General features: G+C 40.5%; 1 protein-coding gene across 1 annotated transcript in view; it reads right to left on the bottom strand.

Moving 5' to 3' along the window:
• Positions 1 to 26,001, bottom strand: part of cacna2d1a (calcium channel, voltage-dependent, alpha 2/delta subunit 1a) — a 50,954-nt gene extending 24,953 nt beyond the window's left edge. Inside the window, exons 1-8 of the mRNA XM_062518426.1 lie at positions 25,780 to 26,001; positions 18,336 to 18,417; positions 17,477 to 17,593; positions 12,271 to 12,330; positions 11,640 to 11,683; positions 11,304 to 11,431; positions 1,222 to 1,353; positions 800 to 869 (exon numbers count right to left, since the gene is read on the bottom strand). Coding sequence (XP_062374410.1) covers positions 800 to 869; positions 1,222 to 1,353; positions 11,304 to 11,431; positions 11,640 to 11,683; positions 12,271 to 12,330; positions 17,477 to 17,593; positions 18,336 to 18,417; positions 25,780 to 25,868 — 722 coding nt within the window. The 5' untranslated portion in view covers positions 25,869 to 26,001. The remainder of the gene's footprint in view (positions 1 to 799; positions 870 to 1,221; positions 1,354 to 11,303; positions 11,432 to 11,639; positions 11,684 to 12,270; positions 12,331 to 17,476; positions 17,594 to 18,335; positions 18,418 to 25,779) is intronic.
• Between the last annotated feature and the right edge of the window lie 300 nt (positions 26,002 to 26,301).

Here is a 26,301-nt window from a genome sequence, read left to right as displayed (position 1 = left end):
AGCACGACGTAGATGCCATATTTCCTGAGTTTTCGCCCATGGGAACCATTCATTTCAGCCTACATGTACCTGACAGCAGTTGGGGTATCCCACCATAATATAAAATCAGGACACCTGCAAGTTCATACACCAGATGTGAAACACATTTGATGAAACTTCTAGGAGTGATAAGATAAGACGGTGTCACTATGCATAGAGATAAGACGGTGTCGCTGTGCCAGACATGCATTTTAATTATGAGAACATCATCATTACTAATCAATTGAACTAAAGGAGAAATCCAGCCAATTTGAAACACAGAGCTCTGTTGATGTTCAAGGAATACTGTCAGTCAAAAACAGGTGAAAAAATATCAGTGCTGTCTGATGCAAGTTAGCCAGCCAAAGTTAATAAGCTGTGCTATGAGGGCATGTTTTAAGCTGTGTGCCTTTCAATAGACATTAGAATGTCATGATAAGTGCTGTGAAACATGAACATGACTCCACTGTGCCTGTTCAACCCATGCTTATATATCAATATGAATAACTGTAACAACATGGAAGCCCCAAATGAGAGCTGCAGCTGTACACTACCGAATGGAATATGGAGAACCATAAGACAGGATAAATAATTAAGCAACAGGTAAACTGTACTGTATGAAGACGATGTAATAAAAATAAAAGTTGACAACACAGAATATAACTCTGGTTCAAAGCACCCTTGTTAAGCTTCAGCACTCAGATGCATTTTACAGACATTGTGCTGCAAAATTTCAATGAGGGTGATTTCCATTGAGAAAGGGTTGAATCGAGATACTCACCATGGTCTCCGTCTGACATCATATAGATCAATTTTGTTTGGTGTTTTTTCTTTGTCTATCCATGGGGATGCTATGGGTAAAGGAAAAATAAATAAATAATAAACACAATAGGTAGAAAAAAATGAATAAATAATAAGTACAAGCGCTATAAAGCACCCCTGTTACTGATAATGTACATATTAACATGTGTAGGGGAGTGTGTATGTGTAACTGACATTTAGTTCCAAATATAAGATATGAATATCAGTCTTAAATTCGGGGCAGGGCTTTGAAGACCCCTAATCCATAACATATCTGCAGGTATGCTAATTTTTTGCACGCCCATTTGAAGGATGTTAATATGGCTATATGACAGCAACAGAGAAAAGGAGAGATGCTATGTATTCCAACAATTATCTCAAACAATTCTAAATGTTATCCACCTGGGTAATAGCGGGCCAAACCAGTTGCACTGCCAAACACCTGCCAAAGCAGTGTAGGATCATCTTCTCTGTTCTTTCTAAATGTGTCCACCAATGCATCTGTCCAGTTGAGCTCATTAAGAATTATGGTGGCTGTGAGACATAAAGATAAGAACATTTCATTACATTTATTGTTATATAAGTAAGAGATAACAGCCGACGAGGTGACCGGTTCGATGGAAATAATGGCTAGGTGGAGGTCACAATGGATTCCTCAGTCCATGTACCAGTTACAGTGGTAGTGTAGTGGTTTAGGAGCTGGGCTAGCGTGCAGTAGCCTGAAAGTTGAGTGGGTTGAATTCCCGCTTCCACCATTGTGCCTGTGAGCAAGGCACTTAACCCCAAGTTGCTCTGGGGAAATATAATCCCTTTAATATAGTTGAGATATGTAAGTCACTTTGGACAACAGGACGTATGCTAATGTACCAATTTTTGATTGTGAAAGTGTTGCTGAGATATGACCTCATATGACTTTTGCTCAGCTGCAGTCCAACATAAGCAGGGTGTAATTAGGGGTGTAACAATGCATCAATACGTATTGATGCATCAAACTAATAGTCTACAGTGCACCAACGATTCACACCAACAAATTCTACACGTGAAATGTCTCTCTTGTCTTCTTAAACTATAGATGTTGGCATGAAGGCTTATTAATACCCACCTTGGCTAAGATTTTGACCCTACATATAGTTACTCTTCATCGAGAGGCCATAAGAACATGACATTAGTTAAAAATAATAGTTTCAAATAAAGATGGACAGCATTATTTAGTATTTGTATGTGTAACTTCATGTAGTCAGAAACAAAAGCAAGCTCACCCCATAAGTAATTAGAACATACAATGTTCAATTGACAAGTCACCACCAAGATCACTGTCCTTGATTGAATTTACACTGATGATTGAACATGATTGAATGAGCCCAGCAGGGGAGTCAGTCATTAAGCCACAGCATAAATCAATCATAGAGTCACAAGAAAAATAACCACCGTGATTTTAGGTTAGACAGTTGTGATTTTTGGTTAGGAACTATCAAGGAAGGACACAAGTGTGACTGCTCAGGGGTCGTAGTTTAAACCATCACCTTTTGCGATTGAGAGTTCGAACTACCCTTTCTAGAAACACCACATCCAAGAACGATGCATCACACAACAAAGGCTGCAATGGAAGCTAGCCAACTACGCTCTCTAGAAATGCACTGTCTCTCTCAGCCAAGGGGTCTTTGGGCTGAAACAGGTTGAAGACCCCTGGTCTAGTGTCTAAAACATCTGATTTATTCTATCAAACTGGATTGGTTGCCAAAGTTTGCAAAAAAGGATTTTCATATTCAACACTTTTCAACTGCCTTGTATGTACTGTAGCCTAAATTACTGAAACATTGTATGAAATAATATTGGCTACCAGAGAAACTGGGAAAATATCTAGCACCAGGTGGTAGCACCACGCAGGTTAGGCTATTACAGGGCTTTTTCTGTCACATTTATGATGATCTAATATCATAGGCTAATTGCTTACTCCGAATCAGGTGTTTTTGATAGTTAGCATTGATATCTAATGTGTTTTGATAAAAGCTTTAAGGTTGTTGGGCAGAACGTAGCATGTAGTATTGTGCCATGTTACCAGCCTTGTGCCAGTCTATTTAGAACTAGTTCATATAAAAGGAATTAAAAAACTGTTCAAAGTCAAAGAACAAAATAAAATGAACGTAACCAAAAAGAAAACAAGAAAACAAAACCAACTTTGCCGACCGTGTCTATTTTGAAATGTTTAACAGCCTGGTCCAGTGTCTGAACACTTTAAGGCCTGCTTTTAACAATTAGCCTTGATATCAAACATGCTATGATTTACAAAAAACTTGGGATGTTATCTAAAATGCAAAAAAAACAACAAAAAAAACCACAATATGATCATTTCCAAATCTTGTAGACCCATATTTAGCTGCAAAAAGGACATCAATAAGTGTTGGAAAAGTTGGCAACAAGGCTGGAAAAGTTATGCTATGAAAAACAAAATAGGAACATTTCACAACTAGCTAGGTTAACTGGCACCATGATTGGGTATAAAAAGAGCATCCCAGAGATGCAGAGTCTCTCTCTTTATATGCTTAATTCTGTGCAGTTATATTGTGTGAATGTTGTATCTTACATTTGTCTGATTCAAAAAGAGAACTCAGGCTGTACCAGATGCTGGAAGAAATAAAAGGACAAGTCAGGCAGAATATGCTCCTCCTTCAGGCCATTCTGTGAAAAGAGTTCTAAATGAGTTTGAGTCTCCATTAAGCAGCATGGTGGGCCTAAAAAATCTGGAAGATAGTCTGTCAAACAGAGACAACATTCTCTAGTACATTTAAATTATGTCCTATAATATCTCTTATAATACTAGGCCTACCTGATTTACTGTAAATCATGTATGTAAATAAGAGAGAATTACAACAATGTTAATCCTAGCACCTAGGGCTAATGTTAAACTCATCAGTGTGTACGTTGTGCAGCGACGGTATTATCCTTTTACATTCAGATCATGCCAAGCACTGCCAAAGACTTCGCCTAAAGGACCATTTACACCAAGAATGCTAACTACAAACATATATTGCTCTCGTTACTATGAATGACGATGTTCACAAACGAATGTCATGAAGAACGATATCACTGGGGATCACTTTCAGACCAATTTTGATAATGTGGCGTCACATACAAACGCACAAATCTGATCCTAATATCATCCTCCAGCTGGCTCATTGCTTCCAGTTCTTATTCAATCTTAAGCAGTTTGGTTAACATGCAATCATGGTCCACTGCCACAGTATCAACATAATGTGACACTGAAATTAAGGCAATAGACCTATGGATCTACAGTATAGACCTCTTAAGTTCGCCTACAAAAAGGAACCAAAGCTGCCATCTTTGCCCATATAAGGAGAAGGCTGTGTAGACCTGTGTAGACTAAGTGCCACCAGAGCAGGGGCCCAACTCTCTAACAGTTCTAACAATCTAACCTGAGCTATTAAGTAGCAACCACGACAACTCTACGGGAAGTGGCCTATAGGCCTATATTAAACTGTTATAAAAAAATAATTACTATTTTGAAGCCAGTCAGACAGGTCTTAACGATGTATGCAGAGTAATTGACTGTACATGTATACTCATATTGACATACAGACGCCAAGAAAGAAGGATCAACTCCATAATAGGCAATTGGTATGCTGATATTGACAAACGTAGTGCATTAATTAATCCTGATGGATTCATTAATATTTTGTGAAAGAAGCCTAAGAGCAAAATGGAGATCTGGAATGGAATCTACAATACAGTGTCAATACATTAACCTTAGTTTTTTTCTTGCCATGTAAGTTAACTTTGCACACAGATGTCTCACATGCAGTTGATTACAATATCCAACACAGCAACTTAAGTTCAAAATCAGCACATACTTCCTAAGGAGGCTACCCAATGTTACTGACACCAATTCAGGGTGCGTCTCAAAACAGGATAATTGTGGCCCTGGTGATGAATGTTGATATCACAGATAGTGTGTATTTTAATGCATACAATATGTTACATTCGATAACTCGGATGAAAAATAATATACAAAATCGCTTGATTTTGCAAACCGGTACACATAGATTTGCAAAACATGTCCATAGATTGATACATGTGATAGCCTAACCTTTAAGTGGACAGTCAGCTGCTAATTCACTCTTGTCCAGCATACAAATGCTCAATTCACAGTCACTCTAACCACAGAAAGAGCAGTAAACATACCCCCCAGTTGGCCATATTTATACACAGGGTCCAATATAAAAGATCAATATATACTCAACCACCATGCACCTCTCAAAATATATCGAGGTAAGCAGACACATTGGGATTCTGAGCAGAGGGAGTCATACAAATGTGGAAACCACAGAAAATACTGAACATTCACCATCCCCCAGCACATGTGGTCTGCTCTCTCCTTCACAATTTCATATCACTCCCTCCAGACACACACACACACACACACACACACAAACACACACACACACACACACACACACACACAACCATGAAACACATCTCAGTCCCTCTGTGTATGAAGATGACAGATGACACACAGTATTCAGACAAACAAGCATCAGGCTGGATTCCTATACAACAGTCAGTCACACACTCAAGGAGCCCCATCTCTAGTCTATTTAGATTCTTCTGAGGCTTCCTCTGAGCAATATACAGAATAGCTCCCTCACTCTCTCTCTCTCTCTCTCACACACACACACACACACACACACACACACACACACACACACACACACACACACACACACACACACACACACACACACACACACACACACACACACACACACACACACACACACACACACACACACACACACACACACACACACACACACACACAGCCCAGCTCAAACCCAACATATCAATTCTTTTAATGAGCTACAGACACATGCACACAAACTTGCCCCCCCCTAAATGGCTGTAAGCACTGTGATGATTATGAGAGAGAAGGCAGGGGTGCCACTGTCTGCTGCGTTGCTGACTAATATTACATTTTATTAACAGGGGCAGAAATGTTGTGAGATATCCCTAGAGGATGAAGAAAGGCAGATATAGAGACTCCTACAGACTAAACTACAAGGACATTACTCCATATAATATCCCATAATTGTATTATTATGGCCTGCAGGCAATTTAGGCCAAGTTGATGTCATCTCCTTGGTGACAGTGACGACGTGATAACTGACATTTGGGACAGAGGAAGTGTGTGTGTGTGTGTGTGTGTGTGTGTGTGTGTGTGTGTGTGCACGCGCGCGCATCTGCATGCATGAGTAATGGAGAAGCTGTGCTCTGTAAACAGTCAGACGAGAACAGAAAATGACAGAGATCCCAAGCATGGCCATCCTCTCTCCTCTCCATCCGGAGGAGCGTGAGTCACACAGGGCACGAGCAGGGGGAGCACTGAGCCTCCTGCGCCTCCTGCGCCTCCTGCGTCCTCCTCCCCTTGTTTGCCTGAGAGTCATTTTCACAGTGCCAAGATGGAGCTAAAGATTCCTAATGACCACCATCCTATTAACAGAGACCCATGAAGCCTTGCCATGTGAGCAGCAGCATGCTGTAATGAACAGACACTTCCCAACACCCACCCCGTTTCCACTTGATTGAACTCTTTATTTGTGTTTCTAAAAGGCATCATACCATTACCAGTAATCTGCGTGGCTGTACGGATGGATGGATGAATGAGTGCTTAGATGGCTGCATGGGCACCTCCTCCTATGCTCCCTTCCCTTCTATCTGGTGAGGCGGCGGAGAGTTGGGAGCTCACTGGAGCAGAAAAGGCTGCAGGCGCCTGAGTGAGAGTGCAAGAGGACTGAAGACGACGGTCACTATGCCACTCTATTACTCCATACTGTACCAGCTGTTCTCTCTCCCTCATACCCTCCCATCTGTTACTTTGCTCACAGTGTCAGACACCAAGACTACACTGACACCACCCAGTAATGAAAACACACAACAAGACACGCACACAAACACAGGGCTCTAATTTCATTGATGCGCGACGTGTATTGCAATTTGCAAACTTTGCCAGCAACAGCTAAACTGAAGCCCCTATCTTGCATCCGGCACAAAGTTTGACACCAGTGTCTTTTCTAGTTTCAGACTGCAGTTACACTTCCTCATCCAGCGTCCATGTTGATTAAATAGCAAACGCGCTGCTCATCAGCGTGCCTATGGGAGCACTGGTCCTTAGATGAGGCGTGTCCACTGTCCAGGTTTATTGTTGGCAGATTGCTATTCTGAGGCATTGTGACTGACCATAAAAACCCTGGTCCTGAGTCAATGGCACAGCTCTCGGTTATTTCTAGGGTGCATGATCAACACAGTAATGAGAATGTTGAAAGATTGTGGCTATAAAAAGCCAAGACCATCCCTGATTTAAAGGTGGCTGCCATCTCCTCCCACAGCGGTGCCCTGGTCCCGGGGGAGATAGAGCACGTGGCATGTTGCTACTCGGGTGTTCCATCATGACGGGCACACTAACAGCACCTGAAACACGTGTGCATTTTCAACGCTATTGTCGCTCCTCATCATGACTTGTCTCTGGATTTGGCTCCCTAGGACCTCCTCCTCCTACACACGATTTGGACACATTGAAAGTGATCCAGCGTGCATTGCATATGGTGGATCCAGTGGAGCAGGACTTCCAAGGAGGTTTTGAAGCGGTACACTACAGTACATACTCATACATGGTTTTTTACACATACTGTAGAGATACTGTATGCACAGCACTGTGCACAAACATGCAATAGTGCATCAGAATAAAAAGATGGCAATGTTGTTGTGTACACTGCATCAAATTTGCCATAGTATCCGTTTTCTCTCCAGAGAAGCATTCTTCTTTTGCCAAATCTGCCAATATAATAACAATCCGCCAAGGCGCAACTGTAGCTGAGAATGAAACTCTGATTGGTTTATTGCATTTTACATCAAAAGCAGACCAATGATTAGTTAAGAGGCTATAAATACAGCCACTGTGAATCATGCATCTAGCATTGAGATCACTTTTTCTGTTGTTAAAATAGCAAAAGTAGGCTTGACATACCCTGCATGCACGTGCCATGCACTTCAGACCATCAACATTAGTCTGGAGATGACAGTTAAACTGATTCCATTAACTTTCTGTTATTTGTCTTTCTGTACTATGGCCATCTTTAAAAGCGGGCGTAGGCCCTAACCTGCGTTGTGTTGAACCAGCATGGCTCCGCCCTGCACCCAGACTCAAACCCACAAACAGCAGCACCTCGGATCAGGAGTCGAGCATGCTAACAATCCAGCTAAAAGCCCAGGCTACTAGCTTTCATGCCAGCAGCACTCTTGAGGCGTCGGGGAGTGAGGTTTACCAACGTTCCACATGCATAGCCAAGCATGTAGCCTCATGTCTCCCATGCCAGTTTCATTCATCCCGACCGGGCGGGACAGGGACGCACGTTTCGGTTTTGCTGAAATAACTCCTGAATGTTTTTGTTCAGAGCTGAACATGCAACTGTAGGCTATTTGACAGATGACAGATTTGGTTGCTAGTGACAAAATATTAGCGTTCAATGCAGTACGATCTCGCTAATTATGTTTTAAAAAGCATTAAAAACGTTCTGGCTCTCTTAGGCTATATGAGCAACAGGCACGCACAATATACAGCTTCAATCAAAGAATTGCAGCTTTAGGCTACTAAATCACAATTCACTAACTTTACCATACAGTCGCAATGTTACATTTTCATACAGTTTCATCTTTATTTCATGGTAGCCTATATTCTAAAATATCCACCATTACAAATATTCTTGGTTTTAATAGAATATTATAATATTGACTGGCTTTAAAATATATCCTATGGTGCTATGCTGAGCAATGCAAAGGTTTTGAAAGATACAAAAGGCCCTGTATTGGAGTTGTAAACTTACACTTTTAAGGTATAATATTGTCTAAATTGTGTTAATGATGTTTAATTGGTTGCTGATACAATTAAATCTGATACAATGAATGTGAAATCCAGGTATATTGCTGTAATTAGTGTCAAAATTCAACATTAATGAAATGCTGACAGCCTACTAGATTTTTACTTCAGCTGACCTCCTTGTCTTCAAGTAAATCAGAAAAGAAGTTATTTAGACAAGTGTGTGCTAGACTGCTCCTGTAGCCAACAATCCCCTCTCTACCCTTTGGGAATTTGGTACTTTGGGGTTAACTGTAACCATTTTCTGAGGCTGTTGAAAACGCACCAAATCACACAATGTGGTCGTTTTGGGTGTCGTGGGTTGTAATAAAGGTTGTCGACGATCAAACTGACTACTTTTTTTCATTCGTTTTAAGAGTTTAAAAGAAGAATTTCTAGTTGTCTTGCCAATCGCGCTCATAGTAGCCTATCCGCTGACGTCGGGTCCCGTAGCAACACAGTAGGCTACAGTATGAGGCTGCTGAGCCTGTCTTGTTGGCGGTGGCCTGTTGGAGGGATTGTAAGAAAAGTTGTAATTGTCAAATCGACTCGTTCTTTTTGATTTCTTCATCTGAAGAGGAGGAGAAGAAGGATTGGCAGCGATTGCGGCCGGGGCAAAAGTATAGTGTGGAGAAACCAGGTCCGCAGAGGTACGGCTCGCCAGCACCTGGGCTACCTTGTTGAGTTTATTATGTGGTGTCAAAACCGCAAGGATGTTTTTCCCCCACAGTATTTTGGCAGCAGCTGCCGCCAAATTCGCCAAATTCTACCCTCCTGCTTGAATCAGACCGTCATCCGCACACAAGGATGTTTTGACAGTAGGCTAGCTAGCCTATGTTGGCAGCAATTGCTAAATTCTATCCTCCTGCTTATACCCAAGCTAGAAGAAAACCAAAAACTCTCCTCTTAAACTCTTCAAATTAATTTTAAAAGTAGTCAATTTGATTGTTGACGACCTTTATTACACGCTACGACACCCAAAACGACCAAATTGTGTGATTTGATGCACGTTTTAAACGGCCTCAAAAATGGTTACAGTTAACCCCAAAGTACCGGGAATTTAACTGTTATATGATCCTTGGTGATGTAAATTATGAAAACCCCTTTCTTTGGTTGGTCTTGATGCGGCCTTGACTCCTTTAAGACTCGGTCTCGACTCAGACTTGCTTCCTAAAAGGCTCGGTCATTGTCACTCGGTCTCGGCTGCAGTTAAACCAACGGTCTTGACCCCCCCCCCCCCCCCCCCCCCATCGTAGGGCAGTGGCGGCGATGCGGCGGGGACGCTACGGCGACGCCCCCTTCCCCTGGACAGACACCACCTTAACTAACAAATTTTCTGGGGGAAACCCTGCATACAGTCAAGTGTCAGTTCTAGCAAGGCTAGTTGTAGGTAGTTCTATGAGAGGAGATACTCTCTGAAGAGCTGGGTCAGCAGGAGCTTTTGACAGTAGAGAGGAACACTCATGCGCTGGTAGGAACCGGTAGTGCGTTCCACCAATGGGGAAAAACAGATGGCAGTTTGGATTGCTCTGAGGGTACAGGTGGCATAGTCAGACATAGTTCAGTCCTCTGAGGAGTGCAACAGTCGGAACGTAACATACGGTATGCCTGTATATAAAGTGAGTGGGAGCAGAACCGGAGACTACTTTGTAGGCAAGTGTAAGTGATTTGAATTTGATGCTGGTGGCTAAAGGTAGCCAGTGCAGCTGGGTGAGTAGCGGGGCAACATGTGCTCTTTTGGTTTAGTTGACGACTAAACTTCACTGTAGGCTGTTACAATAGGCAAGTTGTGAGATGACTATGGCCTGTACCAGGGTTGGGATAACATATGACATGATTGGAGAAGGCTAGTTGGTTATCGAGCATTACTTCCATTTCTTGCGACCTTGATAAGGAAAATCACACATCAGACCTCACAATTGAACATAATCACACAGATTTGGTATCTACGCCTCTGGTCAGTGTGACATGTATATTGATGGCATGAGATGACATATTGACATGCCTTATATTTAGACACAGAGTTCAAGGCGAGGTGAGAACAAACATGGTGGGGGGGCGGGGGGGGGCTGCTGATTACTGTCCATGGTAGTCTGGAGTCATGATGGCATCCATTATCATTCACAGCATATGATCTAGTCCTGCGGATGGGAGGACCAGAGGGTGGTGAGAGGGTGTGAAGCAGCTGGTGTCTGAGGTGAGACTACAAGCTCCACACCCTGTGGCTAGAGCTGGCTCTAAATTTAGTTCCGGGCATCGTCCAGCCTTCAGCCATCAACAGACAGATTACCTCCAGTGCGAGTATATATCACAAAAAGTCATAGGTTTTCCCCACAAAATACAGTATAATAATATGTTGATGTTTTTGTGTGTGTGTGTGTGTGTGAGTGTGTGTGTGTGTGTGTGTGTGTGTGTGTGTGAGTGTCTCCAGGATTTGTCATGGAGAGAAAAGGCAGACACACAGCATGTCCTCATGTGTTCATAATAGTATTATAATATATGACTCTATTTTATTATTTTAAACAAATTATTATACAATTTAAGCATATTTACTTACAGCCCTCATAGATGTCTGTGGGTATATGGACAGCTGTTTCATTGAAGGACACCAAACGTTTAAAGGCTGGGTCATCTGTAAATTCTGGTCTCACTCTATTATCGGGATATTCCTCATCATCTGTTTCATTCTGTGGAAAACACAATTATTTAGATAGACACTGCACAAGTGCATGCACACAAATGCACATTTGGAGGTCATATTTTATTGAGGGCAACTGCATTTGTTTAAGTCGTTGTTAATAGTCGTCATGTCTCAATCACATTACTGTAAATGTTGAAGAGTTGGATGAGAACACATATCTGATGACCCAATTACAACAAACAGAAAGGAAAGGGACTTACACCATCTTTGGCATTATAATATGACACATCTCCCTCCTAAAAGCAGAAACAAGAGCAGGAGAATCCAGTTGTTATTCAGGAAATTACTAATCATTTTAAGACACATATCTGAAAATGTGTGTGTGTATCACAATGTACAAGGCAAACTTGTTTTCTGTGTCAAAATGTTCACAAGGTTTTCACTTGGAGTGAAGAGGGCCTGTCAGTTAATGTTTTCATTTCTTCAGGGTGAGCGGATAACAGTATCATTTTATGAAAACTTTTATTTGTGCATTGCTACAGCAGCCACTCAAGTGGCACTGGATGTTCATTATTTTTTATGCTATCATTGTCTCCTATAATTGTTTGTAGGATATGTCAGAGTGGATGATAGAGAGGCTCTGTCTCTGACATATGGTCACCCTAAGGACATGGGTATTCTTCACTGGTTGACACCACTTCTGTCACCTGCAGAGTGACAATATAACAGAGATGACTTTCTGCTGAAGGAATGCTGCATAATGAAGCATTCCTGTGTAAACAAGAATTGTTAGATACTGTCTTCCAAGGTACAGCGAAGGTCAACAAAATAACATTTATATTGGAGAATTATGGCAGTTTTTCAACATATGGCCCTTACATACCTCAAAGTCATCTTGCCACTGGTGCTTCAACTGCAACTCCTCTGCTGCTGTAGCCAGATTCTGGAATGAAAGAGAGTGCATTTTTGAATATCTAGTGAGATGAGAAATCTATCACAAAGGAAAGGGCTTTTATCACAACCATAGACTGTAAAAAACACAGGATAACATTGCATGCTGTCTGTATACCTCATACAAATGTTCATTTCAACTTATTTTTCTGACCAACAACTGGCCTGGTTTCGTTTAGTTCCGTCATCTTAAAATAACGTGATAATTTCATTTAATAATATCTTGTAAAAACGTGAAAATATCATATCTTGAAATAACATGATATTTTCATGTTATAATATGAAAATATCGTTATCACGAAATAACGTGATAAATTCATGTAACAACATGAAACTTTTGTTAAAACTTGAAAAAGATCTTGTTATAACAAGAAACTTTCACGTAATTAGGCTACTTGTTACTGAGCCTTTTTTTTTAGTGTAACAGCAATACGCCATCGTATGTTCGGGGATGTCACTCCCAAGAAAATGTATTAAAACTCCTTAAGTCTCCTTAACATTCTTCACTCATTATCCAGACTCGCATGAATATACACTCTCTTATACCCTCTTAAGGCCATCGCCCACCGGACACATACGCGGCGCGCCGCGACAATAAAAAAATTAGAACTCCATTGTTTTCAATGGAGCAAAGCCCACTGGAAACGTCTGCCGCGCAGCACCCGAACTATTCTAAAATCCTGCGCGTCAAGCCCAGACCGCCGAACACCGCTGAGCACCGCTTCTGGTGGGCGCCGGGCTTTATACACTTACATGGCATGGCTTACATGTCTAACCTCTCTTATTTTGTCCATATATTTGACCAATGACTAATGTCTGCACCCATATATATCCCTGCACTGCTGCTATAATTCGATATTACTATGTTATGTTTATCTTAATTGTCCATATATTTATAATAGTACGGTTATATTACTATGTTTACATTTTTGTACTGTACATATTTATTGCAGGTCACTAGAATTTAATCTTGCACTGTTGCACTGTTGGACTTATTTGCACTACCAACTTGACACACACCTCATACCTCATACTGGATCACAGTAGCAATCTTCAGTACATTCATGCACATTTTTATTTCTAGTACTTTACTGCTCCTTTAGTCATGCTGATTGCTGATTTGTTGATTGTTGATTTGCTTTGTATTTTCCTGTTTACATTGTAGTGTATGTTGTGTGTGGTGTCTTGAGCTGCTGAGACCTTGAATTTCCCCTTGGGGATCAATAAAGTATCTATCTATCTATCTATCTATCTATCTATCTATCTGAAAACAATTAAAACTCACAGCATATTGATAACTTTTCCTTCAGCATTGTCGTAGTGTAGCCTAACCGTTAAAACGAGGCAGATACAGTATTACATTGCAACTGTAACGTTGGCTGCAAAGATTATGCAGACTGTTACAACACACACACACACGTTATCAAAATCATACACTGGACGCTTTATGCTATAGTCTTTCTACATGGGTTTAGTTAATGATCGGCAGTGCTTGAAGTGGGAAAAAATAAGTGCAGGAACTCTAATTTTCCGACATTTGTGCGGTGAAAAAAATTCTTTAGGATGTGTTGGTTCAAAAACGCTTTCAAGCAATAACCTATAGGCCTAGACTACTTTTTCTAATTCACAAATGGAATACTGAAAAAACATTAGGCCTACTGTAAAACAACATGAACCACACCAGTGTGATAGCCTACTTGTAGCCTAGGCCTAACAATAGACTGGGGCTAAAGTCCCAGTTGAAGAAAACTGCTGTTACGTTGATTTAATTAACAATATTAACATCTGGCCAAGAACAGAGTTTCAAGGTCAAAAGTCAAAAGTGTGACTGTAAGTGTTCTTTCTTTTACTATTTTGGGTCCTGAAATGGCATATCAAGCATCTGCCATCGCTATGACAAACAGGTGTTTGAATACAACTTCTGATTTGAAAAATAAATTCTTTTGAAGTGGGGGAAATGGGGAGGTATGAAAAAATGCAGAAATTTGATGTGATTTCAAAAAAAGGATATACAGAGACATTCTATACTCCATTGGAATCAGTAGGATCTCCTGTTTATTTTGACATGTAGTTTGCCATAGGGCAGTTACGAAATCGTGAGCTATTTCACAGAGAAGAATGAGTATGACGCAAAACTGAATGTGACATTAATTTTTGTATGTAACTGTAATTTTCAACGCTAATTATCTCGGGAACCGTTCGTCATAGAAACTAGCGGCTAGTGCCGTTGGAAAGGTCAGGTTCTGCAGTTTCATATGATATGCCTGTTAATTCTGTGCGACAATCTCGCGCAGCAATATGACCGAGAAGAATGGGTTCGGCCGCGGCCGCATGGTGCGTCTCAGAGAGGTTCGGCCGGCGGCCCGATGGTAGGATAATCTTCTTGCGGCCAGTACCGGTCCGTGACCCATAGATTGAGAAACACTGTGATAGGGCACTGTCGTGGCTCGTGGGTAATGTAGTCTTTTATCGGTCTTGTGATATTGTCTATTAGTGAGCCACTGTCGCTGCGTCGGATCAGTTCAGTAAGTACCGGAACGCAGAAAAAAGTGGCGGAACCCAAAAGACGAAAATACAGAAGTTCCGGAACTGCGTTCCGCTGCGTTCCGGCCCACTTCAAGCACTGATGATCGGGCTATAATAAGACCACACTTCAATAGTGGTTCATGTCTGGGGGACGTCTAGGGGACGTCTGGTCACCCTACTTTTCAGACATCAGTCAGTATGACGTCGTCAGGCTAACTTACACCCTTCCTTCACTTTTAATATTGGTGGTGGGTGCACTGGGGATACTCAGAGAGCACACTGCATTTTTGCTACAGTTGTTATTTTGTATAAATGTATATGCTCAGAATAGCAAGTGTGGAAACTCATGCGCATGCAAAAATAAACCTTACACATCACTACAAAACTCATATTTTCGTATGCAGAAAACAAAGACGGATTTTTAATAATACATAATGCTTTGAATGATGATTCATAGGGTTCTTTGCGCATTGAACATAACATCTGCATGTGAATATCAATTTTGCATTTCGATTTTATTTACATGTTGTTTATGTTATAGGAAAATATAGGGCCCAGGATTAAAAATAGACTAAGAACAAACTCTTTGCCATCTACATTTCATCAGTCAATGGTCGACATTCACATTTCTCCTAAAACACTGAGCCTGTGAACACTGGCATGCCTTTTTTCATAGGAAGCTGTATGGACATAAACAGAAAGGAGATATGGGAAATATGTAACGTTGTTTATCCTCCATAAATCTATCCTCATGTTCTACAGCACAAAGAAGGCCAACTCTTAAGTGAGTGAAAAAGAACAAGAGAAAAATAAGAATAAGAGATGAGAGAGCAAGAGGAGAGGGGAGGGGTCAGTTAAAAATAGTCTGTCCACATGTCATTAGAGGGTCACTCCAGGCCTACTCTGGGAAACATGGATATGATCTTTTTAGCTGTCTAAGAATGTGCACTGAGTGATTCATCCATCCTCCTTTTCTCTAACATGGTCTTGACAAATCTCACCAGGGATTGTATTGTTGGTAAGGCAATAGAAAAGAGGGAAGATGGCAAATTAGAAAGTCATGTCCAAGTCATGTACACCAACATTTGTAACACAGTTTAACTGCAAAAAGCAGCATTAATGTTACAATACTTGCACAGTGTAAGTAGTTCCTTGATAAACCCTATTCCCATGTGAATCACCAAATAAGGTTCTGAAATGGACAGAAATAGAAGGTGACAACAACACTGTAGTGTAAACACAACAATGTGGTGTGTGCTGTACCGTTACAGCTTATTGGTTTACAAGGCCAAGAATGTGTGCTGCACCCTTACAGCTGCATACAGGGGCACTATCCCACTGTAGAACACAGCCTATTGGTTTACAAAGTCAAGAATGTGGCCTGTTGCAAGACAAGCTAGGTAGAGTATAACACACAGCCTCCTTACTCCGCTTTAAGGAGTTAAGAAACTTCAATAATTTTTCAAATTGGTCCCTATTGTTAGATCATTGTTGGGTCTGCATTTTCACTATGGACATGGAGTTGAGTAGTGCCTAAAAATAGTTAACATAGCCTATCTAAAATATTTCTAACATATGAACATTCTAGCTCGTGACACACTGCTCAACTTTTTAAAAAATAATTGTATTTATTTATTTTTTTAATGCAGTAATTTAAGGTAATTTATGTTTCAGATCATGTAGAGGAAACAATATGGAATCACTCAATCTCATGGAAGAAATGATGGAATCACAAACCCAAAACATCATTATTAGTGACAGCTTGATTTCTCTGAGGCATATACTTCACTAACATACGGTAGATATTCTTGATCAATCAGATTCCAACTTTGTTGAATATCAGTTAACAAATCAGCTTTGCAGGATTGAGTCATTTTCTTCAGTTTCCACCATCAGTGGAAACAATGCTTTGCCATAGAGCAAAGAACATTAAAACCTTCCTTCAGGAAAGACATATCAATTCAATGACGCGGCCAGCATACAGTCGTGATCTCAATCACATTGAACCGAATAGATAAAGAATACTGTTCGTCATTAGTAAAGTCTATGCCTCAGAGAATTCAAGCGGTCATAAAAGACAGAAGAGATGCAACAAGTACTAATTATGATGTTTCAGGTTTGTGATTCCATATTTTTTCCCCTCAGGATTAAGTGATTCCATATTTTTCTTCTACTGTACATGATCTGAAATCTCTCACAGAAAAAGCAGAACACCAAATGAAATTTCACTAAATGTTTTACATTAGTATTTCTATGTAGCATATGTGACAAATAAACCTCCATGTATCCTTGTATCGTTGTAGTAAGTAAACTCAATAATGTCATACACGATGCCATCATGCAACCATTCAGAGAGCTAATTGCTACAGTACTTCTGGTGAGAGTTTGTTGTCAACACTGGTCTGCAATTCAGGCTATTGGTAGGAACTGTTTGAGATTTGACATTGACCACTATGTTTTTAATTTACAGAAATAGCAAACACAGTCAACATTTATTTATTACATGCATGCATGCTTGTAATTTCATCAGTCGCCATGGCAATTCATCAATGATCATTATTAGTAGTGTATGGCTGTTCTTATCTTAAGTAGAGTATGTATAGATGATTTACCTTTAAAGCTCTGGAGCGATTGAGAAGGAGCTTCTCAATGTTGCTAGCAGCACTGACAACCAGCTGCTTAGCATTATTATGCTCCACCACGTAATGTTTATTGTAGTTCTGAAAGATCTGTGTAATATGAAAGGGACAGATATGTCATTTAATTCATGCAGAGTAGCCATGGACATAATTTACAAATGTACAGTATAACTGTCTTGATGGACCATAAACATTGTAACTACAAAACATTAAAGATTCTGCTCATATATCATATTCATACATGGTACGATGTGTATAGCCAGACTGGAAATCAAGTTTAATCAATCAAAGTAATTCTGTTTTATATTCTCTAAGCATGTAGTGTTGGTCATCAAAAGCATGATGTATTGAAGCTTCATTGAATCCCATATGATTCACAATTACCTTTTTCAGTCAGTCAAAGCATTTTTCTTTAGTAAATAGACCTTTAGATAAATTTGGAAATTGGTCATTTTGGCTGTTTTGTTTTTGTTATATTCATATTGGGTCTTTCTCCCATCTGTGTAAGTTTAAAAACTTAAATACTGTCATTTACTCGTCATAAAGATAGTTGAAACAGACAAACAAACAAACAAACAAAAAACATACATATTACCCCCCTTTACTTTACACAGCTATGCACTTCTGAGGGCTGTATTGAGTCAAGGGCCACAATGAAGTGACATACATTTTCCTTCAACAAGCATTACATGACAAACATTTGCTTCAGTTACCCTATAACAATATAGCCGTCATGCAATTGACATCTATTCCAAATAACTGATTTGTACAAAATTACTGTAGATCTTATAACAGAAGGGAAAAAAGTCCTGATGTTTGGATGACTCTTTACCTTAATAAGACTTTGAACTCCACTTTCAGCATCAATCAAAGACACCAAGTCCTTCTGCATCTGCTCCACCCATTCCTGTACACTGTACAAAATATATAGAGAACCATTATCAATAAATACTGTTCACATAAAAATGAGGCATGATAACAGTTTCCATATCCCAAAACAAACGAAGATACTGAATGTATGTTGCTGGTTGATGGTTCTGTCAATCAGAAAGTTTCTACTCTGATGTGAAGAGTATTCTAAGGATTCCCCTGGGTGCATGCTAGCCTGACTCTCGCCAGACCCTTGTAGTTCCGCCATGCTCCACCAGAGGCTGAGCTCCACACAAGGGTCTGGACGCGAGGGCAATCCAAACTCGTTCCAGTGATCAAAAAATGAGCAACCAATCAGGAGCGCCGAAGCGAGTGTTTGATCAGAGCCCCTTCAGGGAGAGCCGGTCCACTTCCTATTAACTCCATTGTACCGGATTGTTCCTGCAATCTGTTGAAATTCCGCTAGGGGCGTTGCCGAGCAAGTGATAAATGAATTGTGGTCTATGGGGCTAAGCGGCTAGAACTCGTTTTTTTCACAGTTGACAACTTCATTTCTTAATGTACATTGTCGTAGTAGCTACCTGAGTATAGGTTTTCCACTGGAAATGAAATAAAAAGTCACTCATGTCCTTTCTACTTTTCATAGGATGGGCCGTTTTTCCCTGTAACATGCTAGCATTTAGCTCATGGATGCTCGCGACAATCGCGACCGATTACGACCGTCGTGAAGCTGAACCTTCTTTTAGGTCTATGGCCGTAAAGTGGTTCGCTTGTGTCACGTGACATGAAAACTTTGAAAGGGTTTTTAGGAATAACAACACATATTGAAAATTGTATTGGTCAGCTGATTGTCAAGTCAAGTTATCCTGCATCGCATGCATTAATGCAATTTCAGGAGAAACAATTATATAACGACAAATGTGGTACTGGGGGGTTCAGCTCCATTGCTACCCATTCATTCATCACTTGCTCGCGATCGCCCTCTAGTTGCAGTACCATGCGGAAGTATTTCGCTAGTGGTCCTTCTCCCCTTATTAGACATTCTCTGGTTTGATTCAAAAAACAATGGCGGCACGCAGCGAGGAGTCTTGTGCTGACATTGATTCTGCTATTTCAACCGTTTTGTCGAATCTATCGAGTATTCATTCTTTAAAAGATTAACAGAGAATAGTTTTGAAGACATTTATTGGTGGCAAGGATGTTTTTACTCTTCTTCCGACCGGGTTTGGCAAGAGCTTGAAGAAGCCTAGCACGTCATTCAAGATAACAGGCAAGTGGTTTATCAAATCACATGCGAGGATGTTTTACAAGGACCCGCCTTCATAAATACATCTCCTATCGAGAAGTCCCAGATCCTTGTGTGAAGCAGACAGCGAACTACAGGATCTGGCGAAAGTCAGGTTAGGTGCATGCTGCCTTGCACGCAATTTCATTCATGCTGCTAAGGCAGTCTGGAAACTACCACCCTAATTTTTGCCTGAGATAGGGGGCCAATCACAGAACAGGGGGGAAAGCAAGACGATGGTGATTGTTGGTCCATAGACTAATTCACATTGTTGAAATAAAAGTAGATATCCCTGTAAATACCTCTTTAAAACTGGACAACCCAATACTAACTAATGAAAATGAAAAATAGTGGTCACATCTCACATGACCGACAGGCAGCCATTTTTACTGCCTTCATGCCGCTCGTAAACTCGGAGGACCCATCCTTAAAAAGTCACGACCCAAAAAAAGTGTGTTCATAAGATCAGTTCGGAAAAAAAAATACAGGAAACGCATAAATACGCTATTAGAACTGCTTACTGGTTGAGCAAGAAGGAAAATGTCTCGGGTGAGTGTGCCTTGGGGCACAAAACTTCTCTGAGCAAAAAATCCAACCTGCCGGCGAATTCGGATTTCGCACGGCAGCTCAGGCTGGAAACCTGCACATCTTTCTCCCCTGCTTCCTGTCCACAACCTTTGGGTCCAATTACAAACTACCTAATCCAAAAGACGCACCGGATCATTGGTCTAATTCGTTGAAGGACTATCCAAGCTTACAGAGACATTTGAAAGATGCCAATTGATCACGCCTCTCTAAAGCGCAGACTCCCCATACTAAAGTTCAATCTTAAGAGATACTGTGAATATACATACAGTACTTTTTAGAGCAATACATAAAAGTTCATGATGATGACGTACAACGGAAATGTTGGACCATGGTACCAGCACCACAATGGATGGTACCAAAGGCAACTTCTGTGAAGCATTCTTCACAAGCTGCATTGTCAACACAGTGGAAAAGTCCATTTGAGTGCACTTTAAGTGTATTTGAAACTATCTTCTTTTTATACATCTTTGAAACTATATTTTTATACGTCTTTTTGATCCACTTATGGAGGGCATTATCCTTACTTATTTTATTTTATTTCAAATGTAAAATTCCACTCTGAAAATGCAGATTGCAGTCAGAACACAATGGCAGAGAGTACAGTAAATGTCACCTCATGTGCTGCTTCACATCAATCTATTTCTAATAATAACCACCAGAGCATCAAGGACATGTTATATGACCTCTGACAAATGTGTTAGTGTTGTATGACATCTGTAAGTCAACCTGTATTCATTTGTTCACATGAGCCTACTTTATGACAGTTAAACACCACTGCATGTGTAACTTATACACCCAACATGCATTACTGTGACTATCAGCACACTCACTTCAGGTTCCATCCCTTACCTAAAAGTTACTGAACCATGAAGACTTCATTATCAATGCATGAGAGAGAGCATAAAGCAAATGAACACGGCTTTTAAAGGACATATTGTTTGCTAGAGTGTCATCATCAATGAGCTTTTATTGATGGTGTCGGAAACTGGACCCCGGAGCTGTTTTCTTATTTAAAAACACAGTGTAATGTGATCAGGGAACCCAGGGCAGCCATATATTTAGCAATGGGGAACAGCTGCCTAGAGATTTCAGTGGCCCGCGACCTGTTGTCAGCAACATTTCTGTTCCACCTCCTCTCACAAAGATGTTAAGGAGTCATATTCAATGAAGCCTCTCCTTTAACACATTTAAAGGCGCATTCAGAGATTTTGCTGGAAGTAGTGTTTGTCTGTGTTTATTGTGTATGTTTAAATGTATTAGCAGATACTTTTGTGCAGACAAGCATTACTGTATATTTCAACCAAGAACCAAACAAAACACACCAGAGTTTCAATAGAAAGTTTGCTTGTAATGTGAGCATCTGTAGCTTTTCTACAGGAGATAAGCAAAACATCAAAGGTGTGATATATAATCATGTTTCTAGACATTTTTCCCTTTTTGTAACATGTTTTATGGTGTTCAATGGATTACAAATAATGTAGACGTAATGTAAAACTGCCAAAACGACTTACTATAGCACCTTTTACTGGCAAGAACATAATAACACTTAAACAAGACGCTTGCTGAAGAACTACCGGTATGCTATGCACCTTTACTCTGTGGACTGAACAGAGCACTGCAGTAAAACACAGACTCCAAATGATTTCAAACTAATTCTTGACTCCAAACTAATGAGTGACTTCACAATTCAAGAATGGAAAATAACTGTAGGGGAAATTGAAAAACAAAATCAGGCCAATGACATGAATTGGCTTATGAAGTAATAAAAGACTAAAAAGAGAGACAGAGTGACTCAGAAGGGGAAAAAACTGACCTTAGTGCTCAACTGGCAGAATTACGCAACTGCTGAAACCCTGTCTATTCATTGGGAAACTCATTAAACACACATCTCTAATAATATTGCAAAATCTGCATCATATTGCTGTTTAATCATTTTATCCATGCCACACATTGGAGAAAAAATTGATTTAAGTTTTAGAATGGCAGTCAGCTCTTTTCTCTAATTAACTGTAAACTTCAAATACCAAAGTAAGCTCTATACACATGTTAAGGTAGATTATGATTAAAACAGAATGTGTGCACATCTCCCTCTGTGTGAGTGTGGTTTGTGTGTGACAGAGGTGAGTGGAGTTCCTTTGCACATAAGCAGTGTCCTCGGGCATGTCTGTCTCCACAGATATATTGTTCCTTTACACATCTCCTTCCTGCTCTACCTGCACTTCTCTCTTTTCCAATTATATTCCCTTCACTGCAACTGCATACTGCTTCAGCTCCAAATCACTCACTCCCAATTAGAAATGAATTCCTGTTGAAGGGAACCATGATTGGCCTTTACACCGGCTGTGTAACTCATTTTCAAGTAACTCACTTCAAATGTTGTGTTTTAGTTCACCGTTTTTAGTTGCCCATCTCAGCTAACCATCTCAGCCGTAAAACTTTGTTCCAGTGCCCATCCCTATATGACGGAGCTTGGTGCTTTGTTTCATAAATAGCTGGATTGGCCTTATGGGTAAAGGGTCCAATTAGCCTTATAGTAACCATTCGCTAACCAAGCTTAAGCGACCCTTAGATCTTCCAGGCAAGTCAGAGACTCAATTCTAATTGTTGAAAGTTAGTGTGGCCAGTTTGACCTGTGATTCACCTTAATATGTTCTGTTTTTACAATACTGCAGACAATGACAACATCTGTTTCGGGAAAAATAGACAGAAAGCAGAAAATAGCGAGCCATCCGGAGATTAATTGCATTCTTTTTAGAAAACAATTGTTTTTTAGAAGTGTCTCATAATATAGAATCTAAATCTCAAAACGGGAATTGGCACACAAATTGAATTGCCAAGTATCATCAAAGAATCGTGTGGGGACAAAGGCATATCATCTCAGCCCCGGGAAAAGACATGCAGTGAAAAATATATAAAGACTCAAGTTTACACGAGTTGTACTTTTTGCATTTTTCCTATGTAATTGTCGTTAATAAGTTACAGGCCTCTTATTTTAGCATCAATGTAGAAAAGTTAAAAGCAAACCCTACAGTGCTAAGAAGCAAGGACGGCTAAGAAGCTAAGACAGATTGATAGTGTAAGAGATGGATGTTTGTGTGAAAGAGATGGGATAGGAAAGTTCATCCTCTTCTCTGACCTTGTGCTCTCTGCTCGTTGTGGAGCAGAAATAGCCAGCAGCTCCAGTTCTCACGCAGGACTGAACATTCCTCTGTAAATAAATCGCCGTGGCTATGTCTCCCAAATAGTCAGGTGTTAATACATGAGGCCTTTATCAGACATACACACAAATACCACAATCCCATACTTCAGACAGACAAGGAGGCAGCACACATTAGTGGCCTCAGACAGCACAGAACTCCAGATTCTCCAGCCAGTACAAATATTCTGCACCACGCTCTTTTGGTTTCTACAATTTACAGTATTCACCCTATCTTAGAACTAATTGGATAAAATAGGCTGTGAAAAGAAGAGGAATATTTCATAATTAAATCGTTTAAGCATGTAATTTAATTACATGTCAAAATGGAGAGTCTATGTTGGGTGAACTCTGACAAGCTTCAGTGAAATTCAGCTGTGGATAAAACACTGAGCTGCTAGCTTCTCAAAACAGCAGCAGTAGCCTACAAACTGGAAAAATAACATGAGCAAAGAATATGATTTCACACTAAGCTGAGTAACCGACAGAATGGATGAACTGAAGTCAATCCATATAGCAATGCCCCTACTGACATGATGAACTGCACTGTATTGGAGAAGGAAAATGAGAGGGAAAAAATCATGTGCATGATTGATTAAGCACACTCGAAATAAGCATACAAAACTGACCAATTGCCTTCTCTTTCAAATGCACACTCAAAGAGAGAGAGAGAGGGAGAGAGAGCCTGACGCTGAGTCTTAGGTGACAGGTCCTATAGCATCATAACAGCGAGGATCAAAAGGGGCCAGTGAAAATATCTTAGAACAATAAACACACTGATGTGCCTTTTCATTCTGTTCCAATCTGCCACAACTCACAGGATAGCATCTGTAACATCAGACTTTGCATTTCAGATTAGATAATGTTAATCCTCTGCCTCGCAGCAAGAACTGATGCCACAAGACATGTTTCAGCCAGAGAGGAAATCAGAGACTGTGTGAAAGTGACAGAAGAGGGGTTGAGGATTAGGAATGTGAATGCAAACTTTCTGACACACACACACACACACACACACACACACACACACACACACACACACACACACACACACACACACACACACACACACACACACACACACGTGACTAATGTGTAGATGCGGCAGTGGACTGTAGGTATATGAGGTTTATAGTATGCAGGCAAAAAATGAAGAAAGAGAAGAAATAGGATTGTCCACATGAGCTACAATTTCAGTAGGGATTTAAACTAGTGGTCTGGCATGACTTGACGCAGGACCCAATGTATGCTGTTCTTGACCTCTGACAACATCTTTCTCCCTCTGTGATCACCTAAAAATGCTGCTCCTGACTTAAGGGTAACTGACTGGACTAGTCTCAACTCAAGAACTGAGTGTGTGCTGTGATTGACGTTCACAACAATTCTGGGCAAAAAAACAAAAGCTCACAATGACGATCTCAACTTGCAAGTTGTCGGCTTAAAGTAGCCTATACTAGACAAGCATAACTCAGGAACTGCACAATGTTGTTTCATATGCTAGGCCCTAAATGTCCCTTGTCAGCATCACTTCTGATGAATGTGAATAAATTGAATAGGCTACTAGCATCGCCCATTTCCAAGGAAGAATAACACATGTAAATGGTTATGTGGACTAAAAGGAAACGTATGGTCTAACCTGCCCTTCAGTTGTGCCTAATGTCGAGATGATGCATTATAAACAAGTAGACGGCAAGACTGCATTTGCTATACGTCCGATTTGGCCCGAACGTGGCCAAGATCATGCGTAGCCTAATGGAATGACATGAATCACGTATCCTTGGTGGGCAATGTCAGACATTTTAGTTTGTTTGTTTGTTTGTTTCTTTTGTTTTGCGTAAACGGAGAAAGACCAAAGGTACAGTACAGATTGTCTGTATTTAACCTTAGCGTACATGCAACAATTGATCGCTCAACATTTGTTGGTTACAGCCTACATTGGACACAGCCCAAAAGGAACCGCCTCGTTCGTTGAGCAGAAATAAACATGCGAGCACAAATTGAACAACTCGTTCAAATACTTTGCAAATACAAGCCTTGATGAAAGCAATGTTCATTTAACAAACGCGCAAAGGCGATCAAACTAACCAACGTTACTGTAGGTTTCAGTAGCCATTGATGCGAGAATCAGCTTTGAACCATATTAGGGCGCAACTTGTGGCACTTCAAAGATCTTGAGTTCATGCAGCCCTAATATCTTCAACAGTAGGCCTACCAGGAAATAAACTCGTCGATAACATATATAATTATACTTCTAGTGTAGTCTTCTGTAGACTAAACGCCAAATGGTTCGATGAGTTTGACTGAGATGAGGAACATGTTTGTTTTACTTTTGCTACTTACATTACAGATGTTGGAAACTGCACGGTGGAAACATCGTTGACAACTGAAAGCAGTAGAAGAACGATGCTTAACATTTTATCCGTATCCATTATCAGACGAAGAGAAAGAGAACAGCTGTCCACCGGCGAGTCAGAAAAAAACAGCTAGGATGTCTGCGCTGCTGCCGCTCTCAACGGAATAAACACGGTTTGGTCGACTCAAATGAAATCAAAGCTGCTTTTATCCAACTAACTTCCTTCCTTTGTTTACATCACTTAAGTGAGAGATTTGTACGTAATTCCAAATAAGAGAAGTGCGTTGTCTGCCAGTAGAATTATTTATGTCCAGTTTTCGACTGTAATGGCTAGCTTGTGCCTGTGCGTAAGGGATCAGTTTCCAACCACCCTCAACTAGACTACAATCAGCACGCGTCGCACTCGAGTCGTGAAATCTAGTGGCATGGCAGGACCACACACATAGGCTTTCTCACCTGAAGCAAAGTCCCGTTATTTAAGTTGTTGGGTTCAATTGCTGGTTACAATT

Source organism: Sardina pilchardus, chromosome 17, assembly GCF_963854185.1.
Source record: "Sardina pilchardus chromosome 17, fSarPil1.1, whole genome shotgun sequence".
Classification (NCBI taxonomy): domain Eukaryota; kingdom Metazoa; phylum Chordata; class Actinopteri; order Clupeiformes; family Clupeidae; genus Sardina; species Sardina pilchardus.
Note: the sequence above shows the minus strand (reverse complement) of the source record. Positions and strands in the feature narration are given on the sequence as shown.